The following is a 13237-nucleotide window of genomic DNA, read 5'->3' as shown; positions in this document are numbered from 1 at the left end:
GAGAGACGGCTCAAATGTGCTGCCATCTCGTGGTCCCTAACCCTAACACAATATATTTAATGTCTGAAATAATGTGGGTTCTACGGTCGATTTTCTTGAGTTTACAGGACGAAAAACCCGAGTTTCCGGGAGGAAAAACCTGCTTGCCCGTGCCAGAGATCGACTAACTCGGGAACCAGTCGAAAAAAGGCTTAGAAAAATTTCCTCTAGTCGCCGACTAGACTCGAAACCGAGTCTTCCTTCGTGCGGCCAAGCGCCGTGGTTGACAAGTGCCACATCCACTGAGCTACACAGGCTCTAGGTGTAGCTCAGTGGATGTGGCAGAATTATATGGATAAATTAAAGTTTATGGGTTACATTGCTAAGGTGAATAATTGAACTGTTGAAGAAAATGTTTTAAGAAAATGGGAACTGTTCTGCTATACAAGGCTTTGATAAGACATCTCTTGGAAGGGAGAAAATTACATGAAATGATCAAGAAGTAATTATATTGAGAGTTTAGAATCCTGTTGTTTTACAAAGGATAAAAAATTGTAATATGCATTATTCACATTATTTCCATTTTTGGTTAGCCAGTATTTGTTAGGCTGTCAGTAAGTGGTGATCTGTGAAATGCAACACACAAATATCTGGCCTTAGGGTGTCTTTTTGCAGTAATTAGCATACTTCACATGGCTAGTGGGCAGAATGAAAAAAAAAAAAAAAGAACATTGCAAAAATGAAAGATCTCATGCTAAGAGATCTTTCATTTAAGAGAGCCTCCATAGCTCAGTCAGTATAGACGAAGCCATTTGGTCGGAAAGACCTGGGTTTGATTCCCATCAGTGACGTGAGGAATTATTGGTGAGTTAGCCGGTCTCATACGGAAGTAGGGTTTTTTTTTTTTCACCTGGAAACTCAGGTTTTTCTTTCCCTAAAACAGGCAAACTGGCCCTGTGAACACACATGGATTACAGTCATGAATACGTCCCAGCCATATGCCAGTCCCGAGCCCAGATAAAATAGGGGAGTTGGGGGAAGCAATGGTGAACTACCCTGTAAAAATCTCACCAGGAATACTTTGTGGGCAAAGCCTATGTCGCCTATGGTTGGAAACGAATGAAAGGGAAAATCAGTCAGTCATGCGAAGATAGTAAAGATTTATTAGTTAGCTTTGATGTTTTAGTTATTTATAAATGTCCTACCTGACAACACTATTTTCTTATTAAAAAAAAACACTCTTCCTAACATCGATGTCCTCTTTGCTTTATATACTTTGTTCAAGTTATTTCATGTGACAAGATAATTTTAACCTCACCACCTTTTCCCTATTGCAAATTTTTATATGACTTCAACAAGCAATATGTTCCTGACTACTAATCTGAAATCAAGCCAAACCTTGATTCACTGAATAACTACAAAGCCTTGTAGTTATTTCAGTGAATCAAGGTTTGGCTTAAGATACTTTCATGTTTTCACTATTTGGCCTGTACCCACCAAAACTTGAATGTTTTCCTTAACCACTTCAGCCAGCAACATAAACAGGTACATTACAGTAGAAATAGAGAATCAAGATGCTTTCTGTTTTTCACGTAAACTTGCCTTCCATCATTCTGTATTCCAAAATGACATCTTTCGTTTAGCATCTAATACAAGCCAAGTGCTGGAAGGACATTGTGTTGGAGGATTAATGGAGTACTAAGAAAAGGATGAAAAACTTAATTCTTTTAATATTTTGTCTCAGTCACTAAGACATCTTCAGATAGTACAAACTAATACTTGTATTAGTTTGTACTATCTGAAGTCCTGTCTAGGTGGGGATCCCTCTGTGGTTGTGATTTTAGGTGGCCTAGATTGTAAATTGGGATCTCTGAGGATTAATGTTTCCCAAATTTTGGAAAGTTTCTTGCTGTATTTAAATTTTTGATTGATTTCTGAAAGCAGCTGCTAATTCCCAAACAGTCTTTCTTTTTTCAATTTGCTCTGAGGGAGCATGGTGGTTTTTTCTAGCAGATCCTATGTGTAGTATTCAATGCTAATTGAATAGATTATTGAATAGATTCTGAAAGACAGCTGCTTTCAGAAATTTAAATATTTTAAATAAATACAGATGCAAGAAACTTCACAAAATTTGGGAAACATTAATCTTCAGAGATCCCAATTTACAACCTAGGTCTCCTACAAACTATTAAAGAGGGTATCCCACCTAGATAGGACTTAAGTGTTATTATCCACGCATTTCATTTAATGTTGTGTTGCCTTTGTGTGTTATGTTAGTTTGTACTCCCTGAAGACCTCAGCGACTGAGACACAATATTAGAAGAATTGAAATAGTTTTTAATCCTTTCGTAGTGCTGTTAATACTCCATTAATTCTCCAACATGAGATCAATATATTCATTATAATTCATCTGGCATGCCATCCCATTGAGAAATTAGGAATAATCAACCCTCAGAGCATGGACTCTTAACAAACAGGCACTTGAAATATTTTTATACAAAATAGCTCTAACAGAAAAGTATGATAAACTTAATGACAACAAAATTCAGAGATTTCCACCAATTATCTAAAAATATTATTTGTTAGAAAATTGAAATGATATTGAAATGATACCGCTATATGAAAAGTAAATGTAGTGCAAGATAAATTTCACAAAATATAGTTTTTTTTATGTATTTATGTATTATTTATTTAGATTGTAATTAGATTTTCATAATATTTTTATTCTTATACAGTGAAAGTAATATTTTATTGATTGGTGAGTTTTCTAATTTCTGTTTCATCTTAAAAAGTTGTAAATATTCTTCCTTACTTAGATATTATAGGTTCTGCATGGAATATTAATATTTACAAAACTGGAATAGGGTGGTTTAGGGAAAAGGGGCACCATATTTAAGAATATTTATTCTGTGGAAACTGTTCACTATTTTTCTGTGCAATTAGAAAAGACACCCATCCACATGCAATATTTATATGTGTACACACACACACACACACACACACACACACACACACACACACACACACACACACACACACACACACACACACACACACACATATATATGTGTGTGTGCTTCAATTATTGAATAAACATGTATTTTGAAAATTACTCCACTTTTCCTGCATAGAAAAGATATGTTGTACACTGTCATCATTTACAGTGCTAGTTTAAGATCACAGGTGCACTTTTGAGAAATTGTATTAAAGAAAATGTAATTAATTAATTACATTTTACATTAATAACGTTTACATTGATTATAGTCAGTTACATTAAGTAATTAATTATGTATTTCACTTTGGGAGCATTCATCTGTGTGTGTTTTCAGTAAAAATACTAAATATAATCATCATCATGCATATCAAGGATTTAGGCCTAGCATGGCCTGTTCCAGCCTTAGAAGTCATCGTTCAATCGTTTAAGAGGACGTCCTGGTTTTCTTTTTCCTAATGGCTTGTTTTTTCTACTAATACTAAATACTAAATATAATACTAAATATAAAATTTTTCTTAGTGTCATAAAATACTAGAAAAGGTAAAGACTAGTCTTGAAGCTGCAGATGTCAATTTAGCTTATTCTGATTTACATCATTATGTGATAGCATTTATGTAATTTTATTATCATTTTCTTTAATATAATGACTCGAAATAAATTACACCTATGATCTTAAACTAGTTCCGCAAACAATAGCTGCTTACAAGATATCTTTACTATGCAGGAAAAGTTCAGGGATTTACAAAATATATGTGTATTCAATAACTGAAACACCTCACCTTCTGAATTTGTTCAGATAAAAAATATATCACACCTGGATGGATGCCTGGGTGAATGAATATGACTAGTGGTGTGCCAGGGCTCTGTACTAGGATCACTGCTCTTTAATTTGTATGTTAATGATAAACTTGATTTGAGGAGGTATACTTAGTTGTTCTCTGGTGATGCAAAATGAGGGAGGGCAATAATTGATAAAGGTGATGTAGGTATCTTACAAAATGATTTAAATAAATTGGGCGTGTGGGCAAAAAACAATGGTTGTCAATTCAGTGTTGTAAAATGTGAGGTAATGCACTTCAGGATGAAAAGATTACACACTTCATATCATACTGATGGTGCTAGTTTACAGGAAATTGATGAGACTGGGGATATGGGGGTGATGGTGGATAGATAGACAAATAGATTGCCAGGGGTGGTTATGAGTGCCCCAACAGTAAATAAGTTTGAGATGTATGAAAATCAGAGGACATATTGCAAGAGTTGACAAAATAGTGCACAGGATTATTTGGATGTTCAAGAACACATTGAGAAGTAAAGATAGGAAGGTTATTATCCCTCTTTATAGGCTATGATTTGGCCACATATTGAATACAGTGCACAGATTTGGTCATGTGTTTCTTGGGGATTTGGGAGGTAGTGGAAAGGATTCAGAGACAAGTGACCAAGCTGGTGAGAGAGAGATCTATGGAATGTACCCTATGAGGATAGATTGAGGTGTGTGGGTTGCAGAGTTTAGCTTACAGGTGGAGGAGAGGGGATATGATAAACTTATAATTTAATAAATAAAATTTAATTTAATAAAATAAAATTAATAATTTAAAATTGCCAGCCTGGTTGACTGAGTGATTAGCGTATCCGCTCTCCAGCCAAAAGGCTGCTGGTTCGAATCCCACTGTAAGCATAGATGTTTGTGATTGTCTGTAAAAAAAATACTAGTAGTGGTGGTTGTGGTGGGCAGTAGATGGCATTGGTGTAGATGATGTAGTTCGCTGTTGTTGGTGGATTGAGTGGTGGAGACAGAGCTCTAGAGCAGGTGCCCTCCCTCGATGAATCTTGGGACTCCCTATAGGTGTCAGGTAATAATAATAATAATAATTAATAAAGGGATTCTGTAAGATTGACACAAAAGAAAATTTTCAATTTTGTTTTTGAGTTGTAGAAAAGCAAAGGGTCACACTTCAAAATTGTCTAAGAGTGTGGTTAGTAACAGTGTGTAGGTTAATTACTTGGAGAGTTGTGAATGAGTGAAATAGATTGCCAGGGGTGGTTGTGAGTGCCCCAACAGTAAATAAGTTTGAGATGTATGATAGGTATTGTGTTAATGTATGGATCCTCCACCATGAGTCTTTCGACTCCATGTACCTGTATAATTGTAATAATAATAAATAATAATAAAAAGATTTAGCATCTTCTGGAAAGGAATATTAGATCACACAAAATCACAATGCCACCCTTCAGGCAGATGGACTGTAGTTGTTGTTATAGCTGTAATTTGGTTAGTCGAAAACAGGAGGTCAGGTCTGTAGGTGATGTTGCACATTATTTAAGCTGCTGCAAATGTTGATGAAGTGAATGTGGAATTTTTTTTACTTTATTTTATTTTATTTTTTTTAGGCATATTTATTTTTTTATTTTAACCATAGCAACACTATTCATTTTAAAAATTATGGACTTTACAACCGTGTTATAAATAACTATTTTAATTTCCCGACGTTTCAACCTTCATATTAAGGTCATCTCGAGTATATACAAACATACAAGGACAAGCTGAGTTACATTTCACACAATAAGCTAAAGAAGCAATGATTTGATCACTGGTTATTCTACTGGCATGACCTCTAGTGAAAAAAAAAAAGATACAGATAAAATTACAAATTAATTAATTATTTAAAAACTACATCAAAGGCTAAATTCTATTTAAGATAACATGAGAGAAACATTCTTTCTTATAGATAGTTTTCTTACAGTAACAATGATGTCATATTTTTAACATTACAATTGTTATATTAGATTTAGGCTTCTGGATTATCTACAGTCCTGTTTATAGTTAACTTTTAAGGAGAAAGGTTCTGTGGGTAGAATACGTGCCTTCCATATGCTTGGGATTTTTAGACCATCATTGTTCAGATTGGGGTGGTTGATAAGAATCTCACAGGCTTCCTTAAATTTGTATTCATATCATGTTTTGATGTGATGTAAACAACTGGTGCTTTTCCAGTCAATTCTATGCAAAGTGTTCAGGGTATCAGAAAGGCCAGCTTCCCCATAGTTATCATATTTAATGTGTCGTTTATGTTCCTTTTGTCTGATAGGAATTGTGCGGCCTGTTTCCCCTATATATGGTAGATTACAGGTGCAATAAATATGGTATACTCCAGGGTGGGCCTTTAGATGAGTTGAGTAACCTTTAAATTTTTGCAGGAGGTTTAAAGGTGACTTTGAGGTTGTATTTCTAGTATTCTGTTTATTTTATCTTATGTCCCTTTAATGTAAGGAATGATTATAGTTTTATTGTAGTCTGGTTTATCTTTGTTTTTTATTGAGGTCTTGTAGATAATTTTGTTAATAGTGTTTTGGCTAGTAGCAAAATTTCTAAAAAATGGTTACAGCCATTTTTTAGAAATTTTAAATTTCTGAAAAATTGGTTACAGCTATAAATAATAATATTTGGTTAACCGATCAAGTGTTGATCAATTTTATTAATTAACTTAACCAACTAGTTTCGCCACACTTTTCTGTTGGCTTCTTCAGGGCACTTACATATAGGTTTAAACACTCTCACAATTATGCGTAACTGCAAAACTGACAAGAATAAAAACTGACTAGAATAATTACAAATAAAATAGTATTGAACGTGAGTGAAACACGTATCGCGTGTACAAGATCAGCTAGCTGTTGCTGAGGAACCTTCTGTAGTTTGTATTAAAGTTCATTTCTTCCGTTTTTAAGGCTCTGATTAGGGTTTTCCATATCTCTGGCAGTATTAGGCCTTGATTTCTGTTAAGGTTCACAGTAGAACGGGCGACTGTGGCTGCTTCTTTGAACATTCTTGAATGGTAATCTTCCTCTAAGTAAGGGGAACAGCTTTTGTCCCACTCGATGACATGGTTAGTTGTGGAGAAATGAGACGATAGGCCAGAAATGTTCTGTCTGTTGTTTTTGACATAGCCAATGTGCTCCTTTTGCCTGATTTCGAGGCTTCTCGAAGTCTGTCCGATGTAATTAGAGCCACATGAGCATGGAATATTATAGACTCCAGCATTTTAACTCATCTTGAAGGGTCTTGTTGTCCGTTGAGATGCAAATAGCTCTTTTCTTTAACATGTGTATAATGCTGAGTTTATGTGATATGTGGTGAGAGGAGTTAAAATGTAGGTAGCGACCTGTATTAGTCGGTTTTCTGTACACCGATAGATTTAAACTGCCATCAGTTTGTTTTTTGATTAAGATGTCTAAAAACGGAAGTTGTTTTTCTCTTTCAAGTTCCAGAGTGAATTTAATAGAATGATGGAAAGCGTTGATCTTTTTGAGAAAATCATATATGTCATCTTTGTTATTGTTCCATATGATGAAGATATCGTCCACATATCTTCATCATAGAGTAGCATTTCAGCCTATAGATACTATTCGTAAACTACTAAGATCTCCAAAAGACAACCATCCTTTCTACAAATATGTTGGAGTCTATAATATTCCATGCTCATGTGGCTCTAATTACATCGGACAGACTTCGAGAATCCTCGAAATCAGGCAAAAGGAGCACATTGGCTATGTCAAAAACAACAGATAGGACATTTCTGGCCTATCGTCTCATTTCTCCACAACTAACCATGTCATCGAGTGGGACAAAAGCTGTTCCCCTTACTTAGAGGAAGATTACCATTCAAGAATGTTCAAAGAAGCAGCCACAGTCACCCGTTCTACTGTGAACCTTAACAGAAATCAAGGCCTAATACTGCCAGAGATATGGAAAACCCTAATCAGAGCCTTAAAAACGGAAGAAATGAACTTTAATACAAACTACAGAAGGTTCCTCAGCAACAGCTAGCTGATCTTGTACACGCGATACGTGTTTCACTCACGTTCGATACTATTTTATTTATAATTATTCTAGTCAGTTTTTATTCTTGTCAGTTTTGCAGTTACACATAATTGTGAGAGTGTTTAAACCTATATGTAAGTGCCCTGAAGAAGCCAACAGAAAAGTGTGGCGAAACTAGTTGGTTAAGTTAATTAATAAAATTGATCAACACTTGATCGGTTAACCAAATATTATTATTTACTAATTTATGATCAAGAAAACAACCTTCATGATGGTTACAGCTATTTTTTAGAAAAGTATTGCTGATAACTGTAAATATGTCTTTCAGAGCTTGTTCATTGGAGCAGATCTCTAAAAAAGCCCTGTTTTTTTAGAGTATTTGTGTTGGGTGGTGGTAGGAGTTCATGTGTATATATTGGCCAGTATGTGTCAGTAAGCAGTGAAGGAAAGACTGCCAGAAGACGTGTGACAAGTGTATCTAGAAATGGAAGTGTGTTCTGTTTTTCAATCTCAATCTTCGTTTCTAGATACACTTGTCACACGTCTTCCTTCTGGCAGGCTTTCCTTCACTGTTTACCGGAAACTGACACATACTGGTCAATATATACACATAAACTCCTACCACTACCCAACACAAAAACTAGGCTTCATTAATACTCTAAAAAACAGGGCTTTGAAGATCTGCTCCATTGAACAAGTTCTGAAAGACAAATTTAATGTTATAAGCAATACTTTTCTAAAAAATGGTTACAGCCAAAACACTATTAACAAAATTCTCTACAGGACCTCAATAAAAAACAAAGATAAACCAGACTACAATAAAACTATAACCATTCTTTACATTAAAGGGACATCAGATAAAATAAACAGAATACTACAGAAATACAATCTCAAAACCACCTTTAAACCTCCTGCAAAATTAAAAAGCTTACTCAACTCATCCAAAGACCCACTCCCTCTGCTGGCCCACCCTGGCGTATACCTTATTTATTGCACCTGTAATCTACCATATATTGGGGAAACAGGACGCACAATTCCTCTCAGACAAAAGGAACATAAATGACACATTTAATATAATAACTATGGTGAAGCTGACCTTTTTGACCGTGCCTTGAACACTTTACATGGAATTGACTGGACAAACCCCAGTTGTTTACATCACACCAAAACATGGTATGAACACAAATTTAAGGAAGCCTGTGAGATTCTTATCAACTACCCCAATCTGAACAATAATGATGGTCTAAAAATCCCAAGAAAAGGAAGGCACGTATTCTACCCATGGAACCTTTCTCCCTAAGAGTTAACTATAAGCAGGACTGTACATAATCCAGAATCCTAAATCTAATATAACAATTGTAATGTTAAAAATCGAACATCATTGTTACTGTAAGAAATACTATCTATAAGAAAGAATGTTTCTCTCATGTTATTTTAAATAGAATTTAGCTTTGATGTAGTTTCTTTAATTTGTAATTTTATCTGTATATTTTTTTTCTTTTCACTAGAGGTCATGCCAGTAGAATAACCAGTGATCAAATCATTGGTTCTTTAATTTACTGTGTGAAATGTAAATCAGCTTGTCCTTGTATATTTGTATATACTATGATGAACTTGATATGAAGGTCGAAACATCAGGAAATTAAAATAGTTATTTATGACACAGTTGTAAAGTCCATAATTTCTTAAATGAATGCTGATCACTGTGCAACACTAAAAGAAAGGATAGCAACACTATATTTCAGTTTACTGTCATGGTTGTGTTTCAGAAGTGAAATAAAGAACAGGAGCTGAATTGAGAGGAGATAGACTTACAGACATCACAATTATGAACTCAGAAAGCATCCAATGCATCATCAGATTTGGTCCTGAATATCATCTAGTGGCTGACCAACAGAACCACTTTACTACTATACCTTCGAATATACGAGTATTCTGTGTCTATGTTTGACATGCCTTTGAAGGATATCATTTGCACTTCAAGCTTGGAGTGTGTATTTGGGGGGGAGAAAGAGAAGCCTTGTTCAGGGACCAAACATGCATTAGCCACCTGATGCCTCTAATAAGCAAGGTTTCATTGGACGATATAAAGATCATACACCACTTAGATAATCTGTTTGGCATTTCTCTAGCTTGGAAGGTACTCTTTTATAGCAGGAATGCTTGCTGAGAATTTCAGTCTTTGGTGGAAACTGGCTATACTGTGAAAGCATGGTTCACTCAACTGGCAGATGCTGTATGTTGTGTTTTGTTGGACCATTGGTGGCATTGTTATGTTATGAATGTTATATGAACATCTTGTTCTAGTTGCTTTAATTTGATCTATCCTCAATGTTGATGTTTCAAAAATTCCAGTTTTAGGCAAAGTCATGATGTGGAATGCATGTAAAAGCAAGTTTACAATATAAACTAAATACTTCACCCTCATTATGAGGTAGGTTGTCTTTCAACCTGCCGCATAATGAGGGCATCAAGGAAACCTAAGTATCTTCTTTTTCTATTTTAGCAGTGATTTTAATTCTAGAATGAATATTATTAACCCTCTCATGCATGAATTTTTATGTTCATTTATAAAAAAATTATAATGATGGTACAGTACCATTTAATCTTACAATATTACCATGAATTCATTAATTTTGCTAACTTTGTGCCCTGTATATATTAAAAATTATGTCCTCATCTGAGGACATAAAAATGATGCCTTATGCATGAGGCCCTTATGCATGAGAGGGTTAAGCATGGGCATACTTTGACACTTCACTAGAGTGAAGATCCTTAGTATTTTCATGTAGCTAAATAACATATCTGGGAAATATCAGGTGGGCTATTCAGAAACTATCTGTTCATTGAAAACTATTTTCAACAACATTTTTCTTTATTTTAAACAACAGTTTTCTCTCTTCAAATGTAATTTTCCTTTAATTAAAGAATAAGTATTTAGTATCTATTAATATCCACTTTGTGTAATAAAACAACAAAAAGATTTAATCATTATATAATAAATTTAGCAATGCCAAAATTAGAAGAATTAAAAATGGCTGATACAATTTAATTTTTTTTTCTTTGATAGGAAGCAACAGAAGGTGTTACTAATTGCACAGAAAGAAAAGTTAGCTTTGTTGAAGACAGAAGCAGCAAAACAAAAAAAATCAATAGAGAAAGCTGAAAGGGATGCAAAAGCTCTTGAAGCTTATAAAATGTGGCTTTTGGATAAAATGCAACAACAAGAATTGGACACATATAGCAGCAATCTTTTTTTAGAACCAAGACCACCTTGGAATCCTCCACCTGGTAAATGCAGCTAATATGGCCTGAAAACACATATAAGAAAGTGAACTATTGCTGTGATTATATTACTCATATAGTTGAACACTAACTCCACACACACACACAAGCTGTAAAGATTTAAATCTGATACTGATCCTATACATCAATGTTTTTTCCAAGCTTATCTGGCAGTAAGTGATTAGAATGGCCCTAAACTTGTATAGTCATCAGTTTGTCATGTTGGGAATATTCATGGATAGCTTATTCAATGACACTCAAGCTCTGTATAACATCTAAAACTTAAATGGTGTAGTGTACACTGCAGTGATAAAGAAATTAACGATTTCTTATAATTCTGCAAAGTATCAGAGGGGTATTTCAAAAAAAAAGATAACAAGCACCCTTATATAAAGAGCTTTATTCTATAAAAGATGCACAGAACCCAGTTAACTTTGGTAAGCATTTTTTTACATAGTCACCAAAGATGTTTACTTATTTGTCCTGCCACAATGTCAAATTCTTATGCTAAAGAAATTGTTGTCAAGTGTCTTTAATCAGGAAACAGCATATTGCACATTGCTATTGTTTGCCAGCTGTTCTCTCAGTGGTCTAAATAGATGGAAATCACACAGTGCAAGAGCAGAACACTGTGCAGTGGATAGTCTAGAACAGGGGTGGCCAACCTATGGTGCATGCGCCAAAAGTGGTGCATCACATGATTAGAAGTGGTGCACTGAACCCCAGAGAAAAATTTAAAAAACTTTTCTATACGATTTATATATATATATATATATATATAAACACACAATTAACCTACCACTGAATTCTAGAGCGTGCATTTATTATACTTGTTTGATCTTGAAGCAACAGACACTGGCAAATATTGACATGTGTCACTAGTTACTCAATCAGTTTACAGCTGACTCTCGTGTCATAATGTTCGATGAACTTCTGATTCGATGTGACTGAACAATCCCATGTTTTCGAACTTATATGTTTTTATTAACAGTTCTTTAAGTTTAAAATAAGATTTCTGTTTTCACGAAGGCTTAATATAGTTCTGTAAATTTAAAAATAATTTTTTTCATTTTGAACACGCATGTCAAGTTCTTTCCTGCTCAACTAATTTGCTGATTACTGAAACCTACAATTATTCAGTGTGTTTTTATGTTTTTTTTTATACAATATCTTTCCTTTTTATTTACGTATCAATTGCAATAGTAGGTTTATTCCTAAAATTTAACTGATCATCAGCAAAGCTTTTGTAATGAGGATGTTTGGGTTGTGTGTGTGTGTGTGTGTGTGTGTGTGTGTGTGTGTGTGTGTGTGTGTGTGTGTGTGTGTGTGTGTGTGTGTGTGTGTGATTGCCAGCTGATTGACTGTTTTATGGCAGGATGCGATCTCATATTTCATTGGACATAATATATTACGAGAGAGAGAGAGAGATGAAAACTCTCTATGAAAAAAAAAAAAAAATATATATATATATATATATGATTTTTAAACTTATAGAACTGTATTTGGCCTTCATGAAAACAGGAATCTTATCTTAAACTTGTAGAACTGTTTTTGAATGTTCATAATGTTAAAAACGATAAAATAATTTGAATAAATTATTTAATAATAAGCTTTACTTTTTGGGATAATTTTTTTTTTACAGTCAGTTACCCATTACTTTGCAAAAGAAAATGAGCAGAAGAAAAGCAGAAGGTGATTCCAAGCGCCAGTTTAATGAACTGTGGGGAAATGAGTTCTTATTTATTCCTGGTCCTTCAGGAAAACCATTGTGCATTGTTTGTGAAAGCACTCTCTCTCTCTCTCTCTCAGATAATAGAAGACATGATCTTAACAGACACTATTGAAAACATCAAGCTGAATTAGAAGAAAAACTGAAGTTAGTTCCTGGGTCTGAGTTGCGGAAAGAATATGTGGTTAAGAAAAAGGAAGAAAAAAAAAAAGAGAGACAAAACATATTTGTGAAACGAAATTGTGAAAGTGTGGCAATGCTGGAGGCATCCTATGAAATTTCCTTTGTGTTGGCTAAAAAACACAAGCCTTTCTCTGATGGAGAGGAAGTTGTTAAGCCCTGTCTTGAAAAATTTGCAAAATGTCATGGTGATAAGAATGTTGAAAGAAAAGTAAACCAAATTGCTCTGTCCAACCAAACAATTACA

The 13237-nt window shown here is 34.4% G+C and overlaps 1 protein-coding gene across 2 annotated transcripts in view; it reads left to right on the top strand.

Moving 5' to 3' along the window:
- The window catches only part of LOC150106826 (uncharacterized), a 153688-nt gene extending 141948 nt beyond the window's left edge, over window positions 1-11740 (top strand). For both annotated transcript variants that reach the window (XM_090392737.1, XM_090392736.1), the window contains exon 9: window positions 10867-11740. In XM_090392737.1, the coding sequence (XP_090248863.1) occupies window positions 10867-11101 (235 nt within the window). In that variant the 3' untranslated portion in view covers window positions 11102-11740. The remainder of the gene's footprint in view (window positions 1-10866) is intronic.
- The last annotated feature ends 1497 nt before the right edge of the window (window positions 11741-13237 follow it).

The sequence above is a fragment of the Typopeltis vanoorti genome, chromosome 5 (assembly GCF_054136105.1).
Source record: "Typopeltis vanoorti isolate ZY-2024b chromosome 5, IOZ_Tvanoo_1.0, whole genome shotgun sequence".
Classification (NCBI taxonomy): Eukaryota; Metazoa; Arthropoda; class Arachnida; order Uropygi; family Thelyphonidae; genus Typopeltis; species Typopeltis vanoorti.
The sequence above is the reverse complement of the archived record's forward strand: the minus strand, read 5'-3'. Positions and strand labels throughout refer to the sequence as shown.